Source organism: Dermochelys coriacea, chromosome 3, assembly GCF_009764565.3.
Source record: "Dermochelys coriacea isolate rDerCor1 chromosome 3, rDerCor1.pri.v4, whole genome shotgun sequence".
NCBI lineage: Eukaryota > Metazoa > Chordata > Testudines > Dermochelyidae > Dermochelys > Dermochelys coriacea.
In genome coordinates, this window is record NC_050070.1 from 165,346,326 (window position 1) to 165,371,378 (window position 25,053).

Below are 25,053 nucleotides of genomic sequence, written 5' to 3' on the forward strand. Positions count from 1 at the left end.
TTGTTTGCCTGGATTGCTCAAGACCTGAATGCTTGCGTAGGAGGAACTCTTTGAGTTGGCTTCTTAAATACCTTCATGCTGTTTTACATCTGACACTCCTTCATGAAACATAGGAGCCTTGTCTTATAACAGGCTTATTCAAATTGATACAAGCTACAAAAGTGAAATTTTGGAACAGTGTTGCCGTTTTCATAATGTAATAAAAATGCTATAATTAATAATACTGTATAATAAAAATGTCATAAACATAAATTGTATATTTCTAAGATCACTGCTTTTATAATTTATAGTCAAGTAAAGGAGAAAATCCCTGGAAATATTCATTTTTAGGAGGGGGTTCGCGAGACTTGACATTTTAGTGAAAGGGGTTCACAGGTTGTTAAAGTTGGGAACTACTGGCTTGGGGGAATGAGAACTGCACGAGATCTTTTCCCAGATGCTATGACAGAAATAAAGAGTATTTCTAATAGAGCTGAGGGCTTCTACATATGGTCCCACAGAGTCACTGGTTGAAAAAAACAACAACAACAACAACAAAAAACAGAGAATGGATTCATGGAGTGAAATGCTGCCCACATGGAAGCTTATCTTAGCAGGGCCAGGATTTCACCCTTGGTATCTGTTACTTGTGATACTCCACTTGTGGCGTATTGGCAATGTTTATAGGAAGACTTGGCACAAGCAAATTTAACTATGCCTTATTATGTGAGAGATGGATTTTTTTTTAAATGTCCAATTTATGTGAATACCAAAATAGCATCAAGTAGTCAAGGGACATTTGATATTGCATAAATCTAGTTGAGGTTGAGGCTCAACTAGGCAAGACAGAACAGAGCAAATAGGAGTGTTTGTTTTTGTTGTCTTTTAAAAAGTTATGTTCGTTTATATTGTCTAGAAAATCTCTTAAGTCAGACAATAGGTAACTTGCTCCAGTATTACATAGTCCTTTTATAAGTAAAATCTACAGAGCCAGGGTTGGACATATGATTGATTGGTCCAATGATGCACAATGTGCTCTTTGTAATTTAAATAAGTTATATATTTATTTTGTAATTTTCTAAAAACTTTCCCAGGTTTTATTCGCAGAAGTCAGACGTAGGTATCTGGTGAAAGAATATTTTAATGGATTTGTTGGTGCATCTTTGTTGCCAACAAGATCTGTCCAGACATCACCCAGTGAATTTTCTACCATATATTCATGACTTTTTAAACTCAATTACAGGAAAAAGCTTAGTTTCCAGCAAAAGGATATTCTGAATACATGGTAGATAAAGTGATGAAAGCCAAGTTTTCAAAAATATTTTTGATGTCCTTTAAAAATATATTTGAAAAAAAAATGGACTAAACATTCTCAAAGTTCTCGTCAACGCATGTGAGACTGCTAAGGAAACAGACCTGTAATGGAGTTGCTGAAAGGACAGGACACTCTTGATATGGTTTTAATCAGGCTGTAACTTTATTATTGAATGTCTGGGACTACCAGTGGATAAGTGTACAGTGCTGGTAAGTCTATGTTCATTCAGTATCTACCCGGGCACCTTCACCCAGCCCCTCTTTTTTCCATCCAGGTCTCCCAGCTAGCCCATTGCTGGGACTTTGCCATTCTGCGCCCCCCCGACCCCCGAACAAGGGTTAAGGTGGGCTGTAAGAAAGGGGGTTGGCTTCCTGCCGTGCCGGTAATAGGAGTCCTGAATACTCCCGACCCCCAGTTCCACTCCTTTAACAAACATCTCCATTTTAAATCCTTTACCAAGCCATTTATCCGGTCACTGTATCCCTTCCCTATGCAGTATGTGCACTGGACATCCACCCCACGCTTACATAATGAGTTGCGACATCATAGCCTAACTCCTGTACTTCTGCACAGAGTAGCTGGGGCCAGATCAAACCCACCCCCAGAAACCTTCCACTGCTCTGTACCCTCCCCTGCTTCCTGCCCACCATTGCTCCTCAGCCCCCAGAGAGCAGTCACTGTACAGGGGGATGCTCCCACATGGAGCCCCAACCCCCGCACTTGGACCCCCCAAGCCTCCTACATCTGAACTTCTGCCAAGCCCCTTCCCTCTGCATCCAGACCCCCACCACTGCACCCTGACCATCACCCCCTGTACCCAGACCCGCTCCCTGCTGAGCACTCCATACATAAATCCCCATCCAATGAACCTCGCCTCCTATGCACCTGGACCACTCCAGTGAGCCCCATACACTTGGACTCCCACCCCATTGAGCCCCAACCAGCTACACCAAGACACCAGCCCCACTCCCCCAGCACCCAGACCCCCCTCCTGAGCCTCCCACACTGAGATCTTCCCTGCCAAACCCCATCCCCCCACACCCAGACACACATACCCCCCCCTTTACAGTTGCCGTCATTCTAATGGCTGATAACCGGACCCTCGAGGTCCTGCCCCTATCACTTGCTCCTTCCCCTCTCCCACCCCTGATTCCCACCGTCACTCGTTGGGTTATCTCAAGGAGCCTGCCGGCAGATAGACATGGCCCTGGATGAGCAGGGCTGATGCAGATTAATCGCCTAACACCTCCACCCACCCCACGGAAACTGACCAGACTTTCTGATCGAAAACCAGGCACCTGGTAACCCTAAATGACACCCGAACATGGAAGCCAAAAACCCAGGTAAAACCCAGACAGGTGGCAACTCTACCTTCCCTGCTGAGCCCTAACCGCTTTCACCTGAAACTCTCTACAGCGTCCCATTGACCCTGCATCTGGAAACCCCTTCCCTCCCTGGAATGAGCCCTGGTGTGTATATGGGGCAGGCCTGGCCCTTGCACTGTGTCAGGGTCAGGCGCAGCCTCACCTCCAAGTCTGTGTTCAGGCTGGGGAGGTGCAGAGTGATCTTCCACCTCAATGCAGCCACTAGTCTGTACTCCTCACTGCCATGCTGGAGCCTCTGCCTTTATTTTATTGTGCACAGAATTTTTATTTATTTATTTGTGCAGAATTCCCTATTGCTATTGCTACTTTACATTATTTAGGACTTTGTGTAATAAAAAATAAAACCTTGAAGCAATGAGTTCAGAACAAGATAGAAAAATATTGTAAAATTCAGTTTAAAAATCCTGGTTGACTTTGCAAAATCCATTTAGAAACACATGCTGTAGAATTAATATTTAATATGTATCTTATGTTAGATAGTCTGAAGTGCATCCACTGCCTTATCTAAGTGCTGATATCCCAATATGGGATCATTGTTAAGCCTAGGAAGCCAGACCGTCTGCTTTTTGAAATGATGTAATTTGTGTGGAAATACCTTTCGGAGTTGTTGATTTTACCATCTATTTATTTCTATTTCTTCAACGATAGAATTCATGAATTATTTAGACTTAATATTTGAAGACCAAATTATGGGAAAGTTTTAGAATATTTTCTTGAAAAATAATTATACTTTGTTTTGTATGTTAAAATGTATTTTATTTTATTACCAGGGTACCTTGTGTGTGGCGGTGGGAGACCGGGGGCGACCTTAAGTTTTTAGTCAAGCATGACCGAAGCGTCTTCTGAAAAGTTTATGGCTGCATTTACTGCTTATTCCTCCTCTGAAATCACAGTACTTAGTTCCTGGCATTCCATTTGGTGGTTGAGGAAATAATTATGTTGTCACAAGCAGGATTATGACTTCACATGAGAAATTAAAATTAAATGCAGATAAATTTATCATTTCCGCCTATCCTTATATAAGATTTCGGAGTAAAGTAATCAAGCACAAGGGAGAACAAGATCAAGATACATAAGACGTGGTCCAAGTACAGTAGAACCTCAGAGTTACTAACATCAGAGTTACGAACTGATGGGTCAACCACACACCTCTTTTGGAACCAGAAGTATGCAATCAGGCAGCAGCAGAGACCCAAAAAACCAAATATAGTACAGTATCATGTTAAATGTAAACTACTTAAAAATTGGAATGTTTTAAAAATTAAGATGGTTAAAAGCTGCAAAGTTCCACATGAGCCCACAAAATACAGTTAAAGGACTTGTGCAGTCATGAATTTCATCTGAGATGAGCAAATTTTGCTTTGTTATAACCAATACTACTGAAGATTTCCAACAGAAAGGAGGAGAGTCTGTACTTTCTTTGGGAGTATAGAATATGCAAGTTTCATTTGGGTTGTTGCATCTCAACATGATTTATAAACTAAATCTTTATCTTGAGATTTACTCAAAGTAACTTTCCTAACCAAATGTTGAACATGTTGTGTTTTTTTTCTTTTACATGTGTAAGTCCTAGATGACATCTAACATCCACTGTATCTACCTGCCAGTATAATTGTTCCAAAAACAACTGGGTTTTGATTACTCATTTTTTGTTGATGAATATTCTGTGATGGTATCTCTAGATGGATTTCATTTATAGTATTCAATAGTATATGTTGGTTTTCAACTGAAAATATTTCTAAATGGCACAAGCTTTCAGGATTGTGTAGAATTGTAGGGGATGTAGCAATGGGTAATGCCACTTCACCTGAAGGGGGAAAGCTGAGGATTTTAGGGAAAAGTGATGATTGCATCAAACCAGTGGTGTTTGCCCTTACGTATGGCTGCCAATCCTAGCTGATTTCTCAAGTACTGGAAGTGGACCAGTGGTCACCAGCACTACTCATAGAAAGGGTGTGGCAGGCAAAAGGGGCTTCCTTCTGCTTCCACCTGCCGCTGACAGGTTTTGTGTTAAATAATAAGCTTGTGTTCTTCACTACAATACTAAACAATGTCAGGAGTGTGTTCTTTGTCGCCTACCATTGGCAATTTGTGGTTAATTAGTTTGATATTTAAATCTAAACTATATTTTAGACTATCAGGGTGAGTTTTTTAAGAAAAAACACAACTACTTGCACTTGTAAACTTTTTGTTTACATTGATGTGAATTTTCATGTCAGCTGGTAAACTATTGAAATGTATAACATTAAGATCATTATTTTCTGATACGATTAATGGCACTCGTGACAGCACATTTAAAATGATTTTTAATGTGTAAGATGAAAAGATTTAAAACAAATTCTTTGGCTGGAAGTTCCATTTATATGGTATGTATTTCAGTCTAATAATCAGGGCTTACTGTGGGTCAGCATGTCATATCCCAGTGGTGTCTGGTGAGATGGAGGGTTATCTTACATGTCAGCTAGATAACCCTGTGAACAATTGTGAGCAGACAAGATAATGGGACTGAATTCTGAAATGAGGTCGAATTCTGAAATAAGATGGGAAATATCATGGAATACTGTGTTACATGTGGGCATAATAATACTACTTATGAAGGCAGTCGCCTTTTGCCAAAATTAGTCATTTATGTTTGACAGTAATCCTTTTTAATAGGGTGCAATTAAAATGAGGGGGAATGGTAAAATCAGGTACATAATCCTATACTGAAAAAAAGGCTAAGTAGAAAATCACTTTTTCCCTAGTGGTCTTAGCTTTTTTCTTTTAAAAAAGTTTCTTTGTATATTAGCGGTTTAATTACTATTACAGAATAAACTGATAACATTTATAATAAACTGTGCTATAGGCAGCTTAGACTCTATCATATTAAAATTGTATTATAACCAATTCCTTCATCTTGTAAAATTAGCTTTTTATAGTAGTTAACAAAATAAGGAATTTGTAAATTATATATGATTGTTATAGTTGAAGCAAATTTTAGGTTGTTTTTCTGTCAAACATGGTGAATGTAGATTCACACCAATATAAATCAAACTTCTTTTCATTGCTGGTTTATAGATACTTAAAGCACTTTGAAATTTACTGTGTATCATTTTGAAAATGAAAAAAGTACTGATTATTGTACTTGTTTGTGAAAGGGACGAGTAAAAAGGTCATTTGAATTGTTGTGTTTCTGGTTTCACACCACGTTTTCTTTATTATACTTTTCAGAAACAATATAAAAGGATGTTGATATGAGTAACTGAAATAACTTAGTCTCTACATGTAAACAGACTATTAAAGTTTCAAAGTATTTAGGATTGGTGTGTGTAACTACCATTAGAGCTAATTTCAATTTACCCTATTAAATTCCCTGCTCAATGATAGGAAAATAGACTACTACATTTATTTACAGTATATATTTTGAGATTTCCAAACAAAAATAGTTTCTTTATGCAAACACTTCAGTTAATTATTTTCAGTATTGTACAGATATTTTGCTTTCACAGCTTCAGTAATCTCTGTCTTTTAAACTTAGTCACTGTATGTGCTGTTTTATATTGCATTGTAGACTATATTCTTTACATTAATATTTCCTCGGACACCTAATGATGCTGCAGTCATAATACATAAGAAGAGCTTAGTGACTTATGTAGCCTTCGGTCAGCCAGTAGAGGCCACTCACAGCTTGCTACTAAAAGCTGGACCCTGAACTGAAAAAAAATATATTTTTAATCCCATTTTGTTAAGCTTTCACTAGAATAAATAATCATAATGTACGCCCACTTCTGCTCATGAGTAATTCTGCTCACATGAGTAGAGCTATTCATGTCTTGAATGTTTGCAGGATTGGACCCTGAATACAATTATTATTTTTTTCTTTCCTATGAGAAATCATATAGAAATGAAAAACTGCCACTTTTTAAAAATGTACATTTCACTTCGGCCAAAAAGGGTTTTTTTTAAATGTATCTATCTAATGTACTTAAATGCCATCCCACCAATGTAGTACCTGGATGCCTCGGGATCTTCAATATATTTGTCCTTGTAATACTCCAGTGAAGTAGGGAAGTCTGTTCCATTTTTTTTTTTTAACAGAAGGGGAACTAAGGCAGAGAGAGAGAGAGTGCAGGGCCAAATTTAGGGGCAGGCAACCCAGGAGACCACTTAGGGGGCTGCTGAGCTCAGAGTGTTGTTTTTGTTATTACCGACAAAAGGGAAAATAGAATGTTTGAAGTAAAATGTTTCAGGTATTTTGTAGGTGGATTCATTTTTCACTAACCTCCTAGAATGTTTTGGACCTTTGTAGAATCTCATAGGACCTTCCAGAATTTCAGAGAACTACATTTTCCTCAATCCTCCGAGAATGTTGTCAGCCGTGCCTTCGCAGGTATAAAAGGAGCGTGGCATTGCCAGTCAGTCAGTAAGATATAAGAATGAACTGTAGTGAAATGAGAGCTCTTTTTTGTGAACCTTGTTTTATTGTGTAATTGTGAAAGTGTACTTGTGTTTTAAGACTTGACGTGTGTATGTAGCAATTTATAAAAGACCTATTTAATGAGATGCCAGCAATATCTATCGGACCCCTATCTACGCAACAATATAAAAGAAATACTGTTGCTACTTTTGCCATGCCTAACATGTAATGTTTGACTTACTCTCCCTTTTAATTTAATTTTAATACTGTCAGTTTCCAATACAAATGCAATAAAAAATAAGATATTCAGAAGTTTAACAAATGGAAGAGAGGAGCCGCTGAAGACTATCCTCGCCTGGGGTGCCATTTAGTCTAGGCTGGCCCCGAGAGATTGTGTATGTCTATGCTGCAGCTCCAGTATTGGTAGATAGACAGGCATTAGCTTTGCTTGAGCTAGGGCACTAAAAATAGCCGTATAGCTGGGGGTAGCTCAGGTTAGGGGTTGGGTTGGCCTGGCTACCTGAGTAAGCATCCAGAGAGTCTGAGTAGGATTGTATTCAGGTGTGCTACCTCCACTATATTCTTCTTTGAGTGCTTGCTCATGTTGATTCCATTCTAGGTGTATGCGTGCCCATGTGCACAGTTGTTGGAGACCTTTGCCTTAGTGGTATCCATAGGGCTGGCTGTGGCACCCTCTGGCGTGCCATGCTCATGCGGTGGTATATCAGGCACAGCTGGCCCTATGCCCTCTCAGTTCCTTCTTACCACGCAGGATGGTTGGTTGGAGCACCTGGTCTTGCTTAGCAAGAGCATTATCAGTTCTTCACTGATCATTCTCCTTTGTTATTTATTTAGTCAGTGATTTGTTAACTGTTAAGAGTTTTGGTAGTAGAGTCCCGGCTGGGACTTTGTCCTGGAGTGAGGCACGCCCCACTCTCCAGGCTTAAGCTGTGTTGTGTGTGCAGCTGGCTGATGCCAATCAGTGACCCTCGCAAGAGTTGTCTGAAGTGCCTGGGGGAATCCCATAGAAAAGACAAGTGCTGGATCTGCAAAAATTTTCGCCCCCAAACTCAAAAAGAGCGGGACATTTGATTAAGGGCCCTCCTTATGGAGACTGCTCTGCGTCCAGCATCAGAGTGTGAGGGCTCCGTGCCCGGTACTTAGGCATCAGCACACAGTGCACCTCCAGCTCAGGGTTCTGTTCTCCCTTGCTGGTACCGAAAAAGTGGTCTAAGTTGTCTGGTCCGCAGGCACCATGTAAGGGAACTTCAGGCAAAGGACCTGAGTTAGGCCTCGTGCCCACAACGGAGGCTCTCGGGGGTACCGCTGTGGTTGGACCCCCTAGCCCAGTCAGGGACCCAACTCTGGGGAGCAGTAGGGGGTCTTGGCCCATCACAGGGCTGTGACCTCTGGACCTGCCTCGGCTGCACAAAGAACAGTTAGGCCAACCAGCAGCGAAGGTGCCTGGGCGCATGGTGGATCCTGCCAAGACACCAGCTCAGATGACTAAACCGGTGATGAGACCACCCCGAAAGAAAGTGGAACACCCCCTGACCACAGGCATCGTTCACCTTCGCCATGGCCAAGGACCCTGTATCACAACCCCGGTCTCCAGCCAAGAGGCCCAGATCTCTGACGCTGTGGTTTCCGCTTACAATACACAAGTCCAAGGCTGATCCCCCTACTCTTGGTACCGACAGTCCTCCCGACAGAGATTGCCAAGGCGCTGGTTGCCGTGGCCTTGCAGTTCTCCCAGGCGTTGGTCCCCTCCTACACAAGACCGTTTCTGGTCACAGCACCAGTTGCTGGGGCACTGGTTGCCAGGGCCCCGGTACAGTTCTTCGGGTATGCATCAGCCCTCACCTTCCCTGGTACCAGTCACTGACAAGAGTAAGTCAACAGACTCAGGCTTCCACGGCACCGCCCTGTTCACCAAAAGGGCAATGGTCCGGGTCAGATGGACAGTTCAACCCATCTCCTGTACCAGGCAAGTCATCTCCAGCCAGGAACCAGCCAAGGTGCCTGCAGCACTGGCTTGGGGTCAAGGTAAATGGCCCACCCAGTGGCAGTACTGGAACCTGTGGGGGTGCCTGTTATGCTGGCACTGTACTCCCACTGCTCCTCCCAGGCTACATTGGACAAGCTAACCCTGGCGCAGCCAGCACCGGTTTTGGAACAAAGGCCAAATCCAGTGTGGTGACTCTGCAGAGGCCCCGGCAGCTGCTGAGCAGTCCCCGATGCAGCGAGGGGATACCCACCAGCCTCTGGCGGTGCAGTCATCTTCGTTGTCCCCGGACGAAGCGGTGGCAGGGCCGCCACCTGAACTTGGAGGTCTAGGAGCTAGGTGAGGAGCCCAATGACCTCTTCAATGTCATTCCCTCCTCAGTCTATATTCCCTCCTCTGCCCCTTGCCCCAGCCCGGGTCTCACTGCCCGTTCACCCGGGGTCCTAAAAATCGCCAAGTTGTCTGGCAGATCCCATCTTCCATTCCGCCCACATCCAAGAAGGCGGTAAAGAAGTACTATGTCCCTGCAAAGGGGTTAGAATACTTATACATGCACCCTCCTCCAGGGTCCCTGGTTGTGTTCGCTGTCAACAAAAGGGACAGGCAAGTGGCACCCCCCAGAAACAAAGAAGCCAAGAGGCTGGACTTAATTGGCAGAAAAATGTATTCAACAGCAAGCCTCTAGTTTAGGGGGTCTGATCATCAGGTCCTACTTGGCAGATACAATTTTAACCTCTAGGACTCTGTCAGCAAGTTCAAAGAGAGCAGGGGTTCGCCATTCTGATAGACGAAGGCAAGACAGTAGCCAGGGATGTCCTCCAGATAGCCTAGGATGCCACAGACTCTGCGTCCAGGGTGGTCGCCTCTGCGATAGCCACGAGGTGTAGTTCCTGGTTACAGATCTACGGGCTATCCCAGGAGATACAATCCATCCTCCAGAACCTACCTTTCGAGGGAACAGGGCTCTTCTTGGAGCTAACTATGCTAGACTCCACAGCCTTAAAAACTCCCGGGTCATCCTCTGCTCATTGGAGTATACATACTCCTCAGCAGCCCAGAAAGCCGTTCTGCCGCCTCCACAATCATCGAGGTCTTGGGGTACCCCTCGATCCAGTCCCTACAAAAAGAAGGACAAAGACAGGGATATTAAGCGACACCACCAGTTGTCGTCTTGTCTACTGCCCAGCCTGGTCCTTCCAGGGACCTGTGCAGCCAAAAGCAGTTGTTTTGAGGGTATGCCAGAGGACTACGCCCCAGTCACTACATCGGATCCGTTCCCCGTCTTCCTCAACCACCTCCGCCCTTTCTGGTCGGCCTGGTCCCATATAACCTCAGACTGCTGGGTGCTTGACACTGTCTCGTCAGGCTATATCCTGCAATTTGTAATCGACCAACCCTTCCCCGTCCCTCTTCAGGACCCTTCTCATGAGCAACTCCTCATGCAGGAGGTCGAAAACCTCCTGCGCCAAGGGGAAGTGGAAGAGGTTCTGCAAGGCATGAAGGAAGAGGATTTTACTCCCACTACTTCCTCATTCCGAAGGCAAAAGAGGGCCCCAGACCTATTCTAAACCTGCGTTGCCTCAACAAATCTCTGAAAAAGTTGAAGTTTCGTAGGGTCTCCCTGACCTCCATCATCCCTTCCTTGGATCCAGGAGACTGGTATGCAGCCCTCGATTTAAAGGACACGTACGTCCATATTTCCATATTCCTGGGGCACCGGTGCTTCCTCAGTTTCACCTTGGGCCAGCACCATTTCCAGTTCACAGCTATTCCCTTTGCTCTCCCGTCAGGTCCGAGAGTGTTCACCAAGTGTATAGCACCAGTGGATGCTTATCTGCGACGTGTGGGGCTTCCAAATCTACCCGTACCTCGACGACTGGTTGATAAGGGTCCTCAGCTCAGATGCGGAGGCATCTCGCTCTGGTCTGTTCCACCTGCCGTGACCTGGACCTAATAATAAACGACAAAAAGTCAACCCTCACTCCAGTGCAATGCACAGAAAGTTCATTGGGGTGATACTTAACTCCACTCGGTCCAGAGCCTTCCTCCCCATGACTCAGTTCCGAGCCATGGTGGACCTCATCTCATCTCTGTGTGCCCACCCGCTCACCACCGCCCACGTGTGCCTGAGACTGCACACATGATTCCGCCTCGGGCCCCTACAGGCATGGCTGGCATAGGTCTATGTACCCAACGGGCACGGTATCGACTGGGTGCTCAGGATTCCGGACAGTGTGAAGTCGTCCCTTACCTAGTGGCAAGATCCTGTTTGGTGCTGCAGGGAGTTTGATTCGTGGCCCCGGTCTCGTTGATGATGCTTATCTCCTACGCTTTGGATCAGGGTTGGGGAGCCACTTGGCCAATCTCAGTACTCAAAGCTGGTGGTCCAGTCTCGATTTGTCCCTGCCCATCAACGTCAGGGAACTCAGGTCGATTTGCCTAACCCACCAAGCCTTTCGAACTCGCATACAAGGCAGGGCGGTTCAGGTCCTAACGGACAACATGGCCATGGTGCCATTGCTGCCCAGGATCCCCATGAAAATCAAGCAGGTCAGGGCGAAGATCGTCCTCATATTGTCAGCATGGCCGCAACATCATTGGTTCAACACCCTGCTGGACTTCTTGGTGGTGACCCATTCAGGATGCCACTCAGGGCAGATCTATTTCCCAGAACCATGGCAATATCCTGCACCCAAACCTGGCAGTGCTTCACCTGATGACTTGGCTGTTGCGTGGCTAAATGCGCAAGAACGGCAGTGCTTGTCTGAGGTCCAATGAGTCCTGTTGGGCAGTAAGAAGCCCTCCACCAGGGCGACCTACCTGGTCAAGTGGAAACTATTCACCTGCTGGATTGCAGACAAGGTGTTCATCCCAAGCAGGCTTTGCTGCAGCTTATGCTGGACCACCTCCTTCACCTCAAGCTCCAGGGCTTGTCTCTCTCATTGATCGAGGTCCATCTGGCGGTCATCTCAGCCTTCCACCCGCTGTTCGAGGGCAGGTTGTTTTTTACTCAGGATATCACAGCCAGATTCCTTAAGGGCCTAGAGCGCCTCAACCTGCACGTCAGGGACCCCGTCCCTCCATGGGACTTAAATCTGTTGCTGTCGCAGCTCGCAGATCCTCCCTTTGAGCTGCTGGCTTCCTGCTCCCCCTTTCTCTTCTCCTGGAACGCCATGGTAATGGTGGCCCATGGGGTATCCGAGATTTGGGCACTCACTCGAAGCTGCCTTACACAGTCTGTCCTACAAGGACAAGGTCCAGCTAAGACTGCCTTTGGCCTTCCTTCCCAAGGTAGTCTGTTTCATTTGAGCCAGGACATTTACTTACCAGTCTTCTTTCCGAAGCCACATAAGTCTGAGGAGGCTCATAGGCTACATGCCCTGGACGTCAGGAGGGCTCTGGCCTTCTACATTGAAAGGACCAAGCCATTCATAAGTCAATGCAGTTATTCATCGCTATAGCCGACAGGATGAAAGGTCACCCTGTTTCCGTTCAGAGAATTTCCTCCTGGATCACGGCCTTCATTCGCTTCTGCTATGATCAAGCAAAGGTGCTGTCTACAGCGATTGTTACCACCCGCTCTACCAAGGTGCAGGTCTCTTCAGCAGCCTTTTTGGCCCAAGTTCCTATACAGGACATCTGTAGAGTGGCCACCTGGTCATCTGTCCACACTTTTATATCCCACTATGTGCTTACCCAGCAGGCCCGGGATGATGCTGGCTTCGGTAGAGCAGTACTGCAAACCACCAAGTGGTGAACTCCAAACCCATCTCCATAGGTACTGCTTGTACGTCACCTAGAATGGAATCGACATGAGCATGCGCTCAAAGAAGAAAACTGGTTACCTACTTTTCATAACTGTTTGTTCTTTGAGATGTGTTGCTCATATCCATTCCATTACCCGCCCTCCTCCCCCTCTGTTGGAATTGCCGACAAGAAGGAACCAAGAGGGCATAGGGCCAGCGGCACCTGATATATTGCTCATGAGCATGGCACTCCAGAGTGTGCCACAGCCTGCTCTACGGACACTGCTAAAGCAAAAGTCTCCAACAACTGTGCACATGGGCGCGCATACACCTAGAATGGAATGGACTTGAGCAGCACATCTCGAAGAACAATAGTTATGAAAGGTAGGTAACTGGTTTGTTTTTTTTAGTGGTCTAGCTGAAGCAAAGCTAATGCATGTCTGTCTACCAATGCTGAGAAGCATGCTCTGCACTTCAGTGTAGACATAATCTATGTGATTTACTCAAGGTCAACAGGACGTCTGTGGCAGAGCTGGAAATGAATCCCTGCTACCTGAGTCTCAGGCTGATGTCCTAACCACTGTACCATCCTTCTTCTCTTTGTATTAGCATGTTGGTAGCTTAATGTGAATTTGTCAAGTGAAAAACATCCTCATTCTAATGCACTAGTTGTTTTCCAAGCTCTACTGATGTCAATAGCCAAACTCCCAGTGACTTCACTGGGATCAGGACTTCAATCTAAAAATATATTGATTTCTAAGTGAACAGCGAAAATCGCTAACAAGGATTATTTCTGTGTGTATCATAGTATGAACATCAGCAATTGACAATTCACTTTTTAAACTTTAAGGAATCTTTTAATTTGTTTAATTCATTTTTATTAAAGTATTTTTCTTGTGCATGACAGCAACAATACTAGAAAATTTCACCCAATGCTTCATTCATACACCTAGAATAGTACAGGCAGCTACAATAAGGGCTGTCTTTTTTTCTAGCACATAGTTATGTGAATTAGCTCCTAAGTAGGAGAGGCAACCCATACTGGAAGGGTAATTCTATGCGCTAGCATGATTTTTATGCTGTCCTGAGAATTTGTTGCCAATGTATCTCTTTAACAGAAAATGGCTTGAATGGTAAAACAACTTCCCTGGTTTCCATTTTCAAGGCAATGATTTTGATTAACTTAACTACAATCAATTTCTTCCCATTGCAGTGTGCTCAAAGCTGCCTCTTGTCCAGTGGTGGCATACAATAGTGCCTCAAACACACATCCTCACCATGTCCTATTTATTGATGAGGATGGGATGTCAATAAAACAAACCACAGAACTCCCTTCATTCTTGTTAGGAATTTCGTCTTCATTGGTAAACCCATTTTGCTTAAAGCTGAAATATAGTTGTAAATATGATTTTTGGTGCATTTTATTGTTTTTGAATTGGGTGGCAAAATAGTTAAATTAAATTTGTCACTTAATTTGTAGTTCTGGTAAAATTTGATTTACATTATCTGAGATGCAGTTTAGTCATTTATTCTATTAGCATATTCACTGGACCACATTCTTGTTTTAGATTCTCAATTGTTCATGTATGTAAAGCCCAGATATGGTCCTGGGTTTGCTGTTTACAATGCATGCACATGGTTTATTCTGTCTCACCTGTTCAATAATACAAAAGAATTTCTTTCTTCATTCAACTTTTTCACATGCTCATTCCTTTCCGTAACTCTGGTTTTCTCTGTGACTACATTAGTTCATTTCCTCCCTTCGTTCTCTATATTGAAAACTCTGACTCCAAAAAAGTCCTGAGCAAAAATCAAGAGTAAAACATGTTTCATCATGTTCTCCATAACTGTCCAGTGCTGCTCAAAGAATACTCAAACCCATGACTTTCTATAAAAAATCTGTTTGTTTTAATTTCATAATATACCTTTCCTACTTGGGTAGATCTTAAATTCAGTGAAGACAAAATGTAGTAAAACAAATTTACAAAAGCCTGCTTTTTCTTTACTTTTAGAACTGAAATTTAAAATACTTTAGCTGTTCTTTTGTGTAACATTTAGATGATTACAGGTGGCTTTTCTTCAGTCTCAGATAGTTAAATTTTGTTAATCTTTCAAATGAGAATCATATATAAAGGGGATATTTTGATAAGTTGTCTGAAATGAAACTTAAAAAAAATGTGTACCATCTGTTAAGTCACTGGAAGATTTTTGTTTGGTTTTAGTTTTTCACACCAAAGGGGGGGAAATAATTGCTATAATGTGTATCATTTTATCCACAGAGGTAAGGTTGAGAGTTTTTTTAGTTTGTTTGTTTTTAATGGAAACAAAACAGTAAACCGTCTACTGGGATGTTGTTTGTTTCTTTGTCTGTTTGGGCTAAGATTTGTGTCCATGGTTTTTGACCCGTTTCTCTTGAGCTGATTTCCTTCCCTTATCATTTATGTACATTTTACTGGCATAATGTCTGAACTCACTAGGGGGCAGTCAGATAGAGCCTGCCACATTTTAAAATTGCTGTTTACTTCCAAGTAAAACAGTCAGATTAAGAATCATAAAAAGAGTAGCAGCTAACTTCTGGGTCTTGACAAACTGGCAAGGAGTCACTGGTAGAGCAGTTGCACTATGGAGACATAAAGCCTTGAGGGAGTGGGGTTTGATTGACCGAGCATCACTGAGCTAGAACAGTGGGTTATACAATAGAGAGGCCATTCTCTGGGATGGCAATCTGCCACCTGAAGTGTTTGTCATTGTGGGCACTGGAGCAAGAGAGCATTTGGAGGGTGAATAAAAATGTAATAAAGAAATCAAACCAGGGAGATGGGGGAACTGTGTGAGCATGGGAGTACTTGTGGCACGTTAGAGACTAACAAATTTATTTGAGCGTAAGCTTTCGTGAGCTACAGCTCACTTCATCGGATGCAAGTGAGCTGTAGCTCACGAAAGCTTACGCTCAAATAAATTTGTTAGTCTCTAAGGTGCCACAAGTACTTCTTTTCTTTTTGCGAATACAGACTAACACTGCTGCTACTCTGAAACCTGTGTAAGCATTGTAACTATTTAAACAAATACTGTGGATGTAATATTGTCTTAGAGTTCTTGACAGCCACCAATGAAAGTTCATGTTTATCTCTTGAACATTTTTTTATTTCATCTCTTAATTTATTATAATATAATATAACTCTAATCATGACAGTCTGGTCATGAAGTTTTTTGGATCTCAGGAGAAGGAAGTAGAAGATGTGCAGGTGGGAACCGTACTTAGATACATCTTTCTATAATATGCTACCCATGCCAGTTAATCATGAAAAAGCAGTGAAGTCAGATGCAAAGGCAGCTGTTCTCCTACCCTTCTAGTAAGGAAGGGAATAAAATTGGTGATAATAAATGGGTGATAAAAATAATAAGAAATTGCTTTTAACAAGGGTAATAAACTTCAAAGTATAGATGCTTTATTTCTTTTCTTGATGTCATTTGGCTGAATTTCCTATAAATTGGCAATTACAGACCTTGTGAATGAAGGAAGCACCATTTTGGTGCTACCGTTCAGTTTGTGTCAGTTTCCATTATAAATCCTTATTTTCTGAGGCTTATAACTTAAATCATAACATTTTTGTTTTGGGCTGCAACTTCGTCTTAAGCCTGAAAACAGTTTTTGTTTTTTTTTTGTTCTTTTCTTTTTAACAAATGTTTCAATTCAAATGTTTGATGCTATTGGCATACGAAAACTACTATACATTTATGTATTTGAAGGGTTTTTTTGGTACTTCTGAAGCTGGATTTGCTTTACTTATTAAAATGAATTTTTACATACCAGTTAATCTGTAACGTAGATTTATGCCAGGTGGCTTGTAAGGAGGAAAATAGGCCAAGTTCTTCCCTTTAGAAAATTGGTTAGTGTCTCGAGTAGCTAAGGTTCAGTAAAACTTTCCTAATGTTTTGTAGCATATGCACTGTACTAACATGATGGCTAAAGTAAGCAATTCAAATCAATGGCTATTAAAAAAACAAAAAGTCTTGAAATGCATTTCTCTAGCAAAAATTACCTTTTGTTATATCTGGTCTCTGACAAGATGAAAAATAATTATTTAGGATATAGTTAACTGCATGCTATATGGAATGTTTATAAACAATATAATTTTAAAATAAGAATGTAGCTTTCAGATATTTCCCCAGTATTATCTAAAAAATAAGATGGACTTCCTGTCACTAAAATAGGTTCTGTTCTTTCAACAGTAACACAAAATCATCTTTGAGATCCAAAAATATTTTCATATCAGTAAGTTGTATTCTACTGCAGTTGAGACACTTGCTTTCCCTGCCTAGGTAGAAGGGATGCAGGAGTTCCCTGCCACACTAGAAAGAGTGGCTCCACAACTGGAGGAGACGTGTTCCTTTTCATCTTTTCCATCGGGACATAATAAAACTCATTTCCTGTCTATCTCCCTTTTCCTCCGTGTGAGGGACTCCAGAGACTACTTTTTGAACAGAAGGCATGAGTCTCACCTGGAACAGGCCTCCTGTACCCTCCTGTGTGTCCACCAGTCCAGTATCCATCTGCTTATCAGTCATGGCCCTACTTGGAGCCCTGGGATATGCAGCCATGTGCCTGCAAGACTACATCCTCTTCCCCCTTCCATTCTAGAGTTAGATCCTCCTTCCCCTAATAATGAGGAGTATCAACAGACAAGTAGAGAAACAACTGATCCCAGAGACCATTTCATCATATTCTCAATGAGAAAGTTAATCCCTTTACACCTTGTCTGACAGATGACTTCACGATGTTCCAAGATATGCTGAAACGCACAGACTCCTCGCTGGAAGTACTGCAATAGAAGGCATGCACAAGATGCTAGACATTCTGCACCCTTCCATGACTGGTACACTCCCCATGTCTATTAACAGGTGATTGTTAGAGCCTGTAAAAGACTCGTGGAAGACTCTAGTATTAATACCTGCAACTTCCAAGCTGGCAGCTCGACAGTATCAAGTTCCTCCCAAAGGCTTCAAGCACTTTTATTTGCATCCGGTACCAGGGTCACTTGTAGTAGCAGCTGTTCAGGAAAATGCCAAGCAGCAAGGGCCTCCTGCAGCAACCCCAATGGAAAAGGACCCTGAGGCTGGATTTCTTCATCAGAGAAGTCTACTCCTCTGCCAATCTGTAGATACTCATTGCCTACCACCAGGCTGCTTCTGGCTAAATCTACTCTACTCAGACAAGTTATCTCAGTTTATGGAAAGATTTCTGCAGAAGCACTGGGAAGATTTAATATCTATCAGGCTAGAGGGTTAGTTCATACATAGAATTTACCTGTAGGCTGGTTTGGATCTGTCTGATGCATCTGCATGCACCAGGGTTACATCATGCCTCTCCCTGTTGCTGTAGTAGAAGAAGAAGAAGAAAGGAAGAGTGGCCAGGATATCCCTAGACCTTACTGATCTTCAGATGTGATTTCAGCCCCTTGGAGCTATTAGCAGCTGGTATAAATTACAGAAGCCCATAGGCTGTGTGTAGATGGATTGGCAAGCACTAGGACCAAGCGAATGCAAAGATGAGTCGTAGAGTGCAAAGAGCTGTAGTCCACTGTTACACCCATGTCATTACCTGTGCTCTGTGCAGTTTATTTCATTGCATTTATTTTGCACTTTTGACATCCTGAGTTGTACTCTGCCGTCTAATTCATCGCTTCTGGTTATTTGTACTCTGTAGAACTACACCTGACATTCATATATTTAATCAGCTTTCAGAAAGCTGCCATTCTTAACTGGGGTGGGGGGGGAATAATTAGATATATTTTCCTCTTTCATTACAATTACAGTTATCTAAAATTCCAGTACGATCAACATTCAGTCATGGGCTAATGACATGTTTAAGTTCCTTTATCTCCTGGACCATCAAGACAATGACCAAATGCCATAACCCATTTGAAACTGGTTATTTTTTTTAACTATGGTAAATGTCTAAAAATAGACTTTTCTGTAAAGTGTGTGGCAAAAATTGCATACATAATATTTGTTGGTTTATAAAATTTAGTTATTTCTTCAATATGCTCTTAACTCATACAGGAGTTAGATGGTCATTCCAAACTTATGTCCCTAAAACATTTATACTACTAAGACTGTGTGTGTCAATGTTTGAAAGCTATATTTATGCTTACTACTATTGCCACTGGAGATGGTCACTATTAGTTTTACTATCTTCTTGTATTTCCTTCTGAGCATCGGGAATTCAGTACATAGAAACAGCTGTAGACAACACCCACAATGTCTTCTAATCGACACAGGAGCTAACCAGTTGACTAAGCATTCATCTTGCTCATAGTGTTCTTCCAACTGACTCCTTCCTAGAGCAAGACACAGAAGGCAATTGGCTTCTTTATTGGAAGATTCAGAAGACATCCATATCTGTTATTGCTAACATCGGCCTTAGACTGTTGCCCACTATCAGTGTGTTGTTTCTCACAAAGGAGGGCAGTGTTGCAAATCTAAATTTAATATATAATTATTATACATTATAATAATCAGTATAGCATACATACCCATGTATGTGTGTGTATTGTACATTTAATTTCATAAATCCTCTGTGGTTATTTAGTAACTGACGTCACCTTTGATATTAGGAGAAACCTAAGCAATATACTTTCTGATGAATTGTAACTAGAGTGAGAGCACTTTTATATTCAGTATAAATTAGTTACAAATCATATTTCTTTGTTAAACTGTCAGGTATAAAACTATCTTATCAGGTGGATTTTCTTGAAATTTCCATGTTTATTAAATTTTGGATTATGTATTTCAAGCGAGTTGGAGACTTAAACATTTTTCCATAAGTATGGCTGCAGGTAAACAACCAATTTTAGTCCAGAAAATAGCTTCTGCTTCTGTCAACATGTTGTTTATTTTCTCCCTGAGATAAAAAGTTCAGTTTTCTGATATTTGTACCAAGATAAAGTCAGTAAACAAGATTAATATAGTGTGGAAAAGGTTGTCAGCAACCCTGGCAAAGGAAATAAGTTGCTTGTACACAGAACATACTGTAAACTGAATAAAAGTGTCAGGTCCACCATGAGATAATGTGATCATGAACCTCTAACAAAGCATGACATAGGCATAGTCGGCTTTTCTTATACCCACAGTGTAGAAAATGGATTACTATATTCCAGGGATACCCACTGGAATAGCATGAAAACCTCATTTTGAGATTAATGCAGGATGTAACTCTCTAGAACTGAGCCACATGTTTACCGATGATGTTCAAGTAACAGTTTGAACTTCCTGATTACATATACATTTAAAATGTTTTAGTTTATTAGTGTTTCAAAGTCCATATTTGTCAAATAATGTATCTTGCTCAAATTACAAGATAAAATGTAACATCCACTGAATGCATCTGATGAAGTGAGCTGTAGCTCACGAAAGCTTATGCTCAAATAAATTTGTTAGTCTCTAAGTTAGTAAAGCCACAAGTACTCCTTTTTCTTTTTGCGAATACAGATTAACATGGCTGCTACTCTGAAACCTGTAACATTAGAAGGGAAGTTTGTTGGAAAGTGTTGATTGCAATTTCATTGTTACAAAGTGAATAAGCAAGTCTGCTTTCACTCCATTAAAATTGACTAAATATCAAATATTGGTGTCTGGAACTACCCATTGTATATGCTGGTTTGCAGACAAGATTTCTTTGAGGTAGCAAGTTATAATATTGCTACGTCTCCTGTTGTCGGGTTTTAGATGTGGTTGCATTTGAATAATCACTGACCAGTAAAACAGGTGCCCTTTTCAAGTTCTATTAGTTTGAGAGATTCTTCCCATTATAATGAAATTCCCCAGTTTACAGATAGGAAATTTCTGTGGAAGTGGACAAATATTTTGAACCCGTGGAGCTTTCTAAAAGCATCTGTGGTATTATAAACATTTTCCAGACTTGAACCTTAAGATGCCTTGGTTCTCCTTCTGCTTAAAAATGTGTAAGAGTAGAGGAAACTTGCTTTTATAAAATATTCAGTGTTTTGTTGTCTTTGGAAATGCAGTGTATCATCCTCCTGATGAGTGATGACATGTCAAATGTGGATAAACAGAGGATCCATAGGTTAAAAAAAACACCCAAACCTCAGTGATTCCGGACAATATGTGCTTATCAGCTGTTTGTTTGTGTGGTTTCCAGGTCTGCTTTCAGTCCTGGCAGCGTAGCTGATTTTTGTTGTCCTGACTTTGGTCATCTAGTGATTGTAAGACTTTATCCGCTGGAGACTTTAAAGCATGTAATTGTAAGAGGACTTGTTGCTCCAAACAAGAGTAACTTCAGCACTCACTTTCTGCATGTGTGCAACTTCAGCCGGTGGTTCCTAACGCCCCCTAACTTCACCTCCTATATGTATGTATAACAGTTATAACAAGCAGATTGTGCTGCAGAAGAGCAGCAGGCTGCTCTGCTGTAGTATTGCATAATACCACTAAGCCATATTTCCATATACACACCCTTTTCGAAGCCTATTTGTGCCGCATGAGAGGAGTATATAAGGTAAATGTATAATTCGTCTTAAAAATCCTCATTTCTTTTTGATTGCAGTTGAGATTAAAGAAGGGACAACTGAATATGACATCAATGTAGTGATACACCATTTTATATGTACATTTTACTTAACTTTTCTTTTCATTAGCATTTGATCTGTGTTGGCGACTAAGACCTGGGTTTTCAAAGTAGTCTAAAGGAGTAAAAGCCATTTTAAAATCCCAGCCTAACGTCACAACTTTGTGTTTCTATATTTCTTAAAGACCCAATATCTTCTGGGTGGGATTTTCAAAAGCATCTAAATCCTATTGTCAAAGGCATTTAGGTGCCTAAAGATGCAGATAGGCATCTTTTGAAATTTTCAAAAGCACCTAAGCAGATTAGGCACCTAATTTCCATTAACATCCCACCAGGCACCTATTTGCATCATTAGACCTGTAGACACATTTGAAAATCTGACCACAATGCTGCTAAACTTCTCAATTACCTTTGAAAATTGGGATTAGGCTCCTAAATCATTTAGATACTTATGAAAATACTTCAGTATTTGAGTTATAAATTGAAAATACCACTAATTGTATTTACTGGATTTTGTGTCTGTTTCTACCTCGGTAGGTAGTATGTGTTCTTCCAATGGAAAAATACAATGTACATGTAATACAGCCCAAGAACTTGTAGCATTTTTATTTTATTTTTTTTTCCTTTTTTTCCCCCTCTTAGATTACCACTCCAGGCCCAGGCAACAAGAAAATTGTTCACCTGTCCCAAGATTCTCATCACAATGAGTGAGTACCAGTGGTGGGGGTTGTCACTGTTTTTATTATTATTTGTATTACAGTAGCATTTGAGGCCCAAAGCCATATTGTGATACACACTGTACAAACACTGAATAAAAGAGGGCCCTGGCCCAGTTATAGGACATATCCGAAGGATATTACAACCCTTTTAGCTTACTATGGGTTTTTAATTAAAATGTGGAGTGCTGTGAATGTGTTTTTATTAAGTTTTTATGCAGATACCTAAATTATATTTAAAAGGTTGCCATGTTATAAATGTTCACAGATATGCTAAGTAATAAATATAAAAGATTGTGTAAAGACATTTGAAATAGTTTTCTTCAAAGAAGAATAACAATGAAGTTCAGAAATGTCAAACTACATTTCATAAGGAAAATACAATATCTAACGCTTTTAAATTTGATATCCTGTGAGAAAACTGGTTCACGTATAAGTTCCAAGAACCAAAAGCCTGAATTGATTATTTGAGTACATTCTGACTGTGACGTTGCACTCCATATGCTTTCTGCAGAAAGTCTCTTATAAGGTATCATTACAAATCTTATTATGTACTGAGTGTGTTCGTCCTGTTTGTTTGCATGTATTATTTCTATGTCTGAAGTTAGGAGAATAAGATATAAACGTATTAGTGATGTATACATATTAAGTGGAAGCAATTAAGGATGCTTCAGAATCAGTGAACTGTAAATAGCTCTGTTTACTTGCAAACCTTCCTGTGTACTTGCGGGCCAGCCCAGGAAGATGGAGGCTGGGGTCTCACAGGACATGTGATCATGTCACCTGGTAATGAAATCCATCTTTAATCTGGTACTTTTCCATTTAGAAGGAGGGGTGGGGACCCAGAGAGACACAAGATTCCCGTCTTGTGCCAAAGCTATAAAAGTTGGTGGAGTAGGACAAAGGGGCAGCCAGTCCTGAGAGAACTCCTATTTCCACCTGAGATGTCTGCTGGAACTAACAAGGACTGTACAAGGGGAAAGGATTGGGCCAGACTAGGAGGGAGTCTAGTCTGTGAAAGAAGCTTATTGGAACATCTCTGAGGGCGAGATATTACCTGTAATCCGTTTCTTAATCCATTAGGCTTAGACTTGCGTGTTTTGTTTTATTTTGCTTTACTTACTTTGTTCTGTCTGTTGTTACTTGAAACCACTTAAATCCTACTTTTTATACTTAATAAAATCACTTGTGTTTATTAATGAACCCAGAGTAAGTAAGTAATACCTGGGGGAGTAAACAGCTATGCATCTCTCTCTATCAGTAAAAAGAAAAGGAGTACCCGTGGCACCTTAGAGACTAACAAATTTATTAGAGCATAAGCTTTCGTGAGCTACAGCTCACTTCATCACGAAAGCTTATGCTCTAATAAATTTGTTAGTCTCTAAGGTGCCACGGGTACTCCTTTTCTTTTTGCGAATACAGACTAACACGGCTGCTACTCTGAAATCTCTCTATCAGTGTTATCGAGGGCGGACAATTTGAGTTTACCCTGTATAAGCTTTATATAGAGTAAAACAGATTTATTTGGGTTTGGATCCCACTGGGAGCTGGGCGCTGGAGGACCGGACCCTGGGTCTGTGTTGCAGCAGGCTAGTGTGTCTGGCTCAACAAGGCAGGGTTCTGGAGTCCCAAGCTGCCAGGGAAAACGGGCTCAGAGGTAATCTTGGCACATCAGGTAACAATCCCAAGGGGATCTCTGTGACCAAATCTGTCACACTGACATCACTGGGTACCATTAGATAGTCCAATATATCATTAGACCAGTGGTTGTATTCATATGATATTGTTAGTAGAAATGTTTTTCTGATGTCTTTTGAATAGTTTTCAATAATAAAAGACATTATTTTCTTCTTCTTTTTTCAAACAGGGAATCCAAAAAACTAGGTTTACCAAAAAGCTCACAATCATAAAAGGCATGTCTTTACATAGTTATTAGTGATTAACCTAAAAATAAGAAAATGAATAGATAATCTTATGATAATCTACTTTACGTTTATTTTATTTTTAAAAGGCATCATTGGAATTTTTTTCCCAGCCAAAATTATGAAACAGTCAAAATTATGTGACTGTTAGTGTGATGTAAATACCCCACCTTCTTCTTTGAATGATAGTCCCTATTTGTATTCCACTGCGGACTTATGCCCAGAGCTGGAGAGTTTGAAAGAAGTGTCCATTGGTCCTTATATGCACCTTGGCTCACCTTGTGCCTCCAACAGAGGGGATAATAAGGTGCCTCTCCAGTTCCTTCTTACCACCATGTGGTCTGGGTCAGAACCTTAAGTGTCTGCAGTTTCGGCTTCTTTCTACAAAATAAGAATTATCTAGTTTGTAAATAGTTCAATAGTTTTAATAGTTTAATTGTTTATCATTAGATTAGTCTCCCAGGGGGACACCTTCCTCCCCGGTACCACATTGGAGTAGTGGACTATGCCCAGAACTCTGGGCTTCAAACTCCGTGCTTCTTGCCCATGATCCTTCTTGGTCAGTGATGACCACAGGCCCTGTACTACCTTGGAGAAGTTCACATCACAGCGAGGTGCAGTATCTGCCAATCGTTCCCCAGTTGCACCTGAGAAAAGTGTGAATTTTGTCTCTGAAAATACCTCATGGAGAAGTCCATGAGGCCCAAATTGGATCCAGGCTAGGGAACATCCCTTGTACATTGGCCTGATTCAGCAAGGAATGTGCCTCCTGCTGCAAAGTCCAACTCTGGTGTGGGAGAATCTACCCCCACAGGCTTCTCATGAGTATGAAACTAAGTCTTCCTCAAAGTCCACATCAAAGAAGTCGGACTCTGCTGTGAGCAAGCCTACCAGCTCGGCCTATGAGGACTTAGGATGTACTAAGTCTCAGAGACAAGAAAGAGACTAAGTCTCATGACAAGAACGCCCATAAGCATTGGGCTCTATCAGTACCGGCCTGTT

General features: G+C 41.6%; 1 protein-coding gene across 3 annotated transcripts in view; it reads left to right on the forward strand.

Annotated features, from left to right (window-relative positions):
* Positions 1 to 25,053, forward strand: part of GPATCH2 (G-patch domain containing 2) — a 181,587-nt gene that overhangs the window by 104,780 nt on the left and 51,754 nt on the right. For all 3 annotated transcript variants that reach the window (XR_006280242.1, XM_038396695.2, XM_043511747.1), the window contains one exon: positions 22,056 to 22,120. Coding sequence is in view for 2 of the 3 variants with exons in the window: in XM_038396695.2 (XP_038252623.1) it covers positions 22,056 to 22,120 (65 nt within the window). In the remaining variant the exon portion in view is untranslated. The remainder of the gene's footprint in view (positions 1 to 22,055; positions 22,121 to 25,053) is intronic.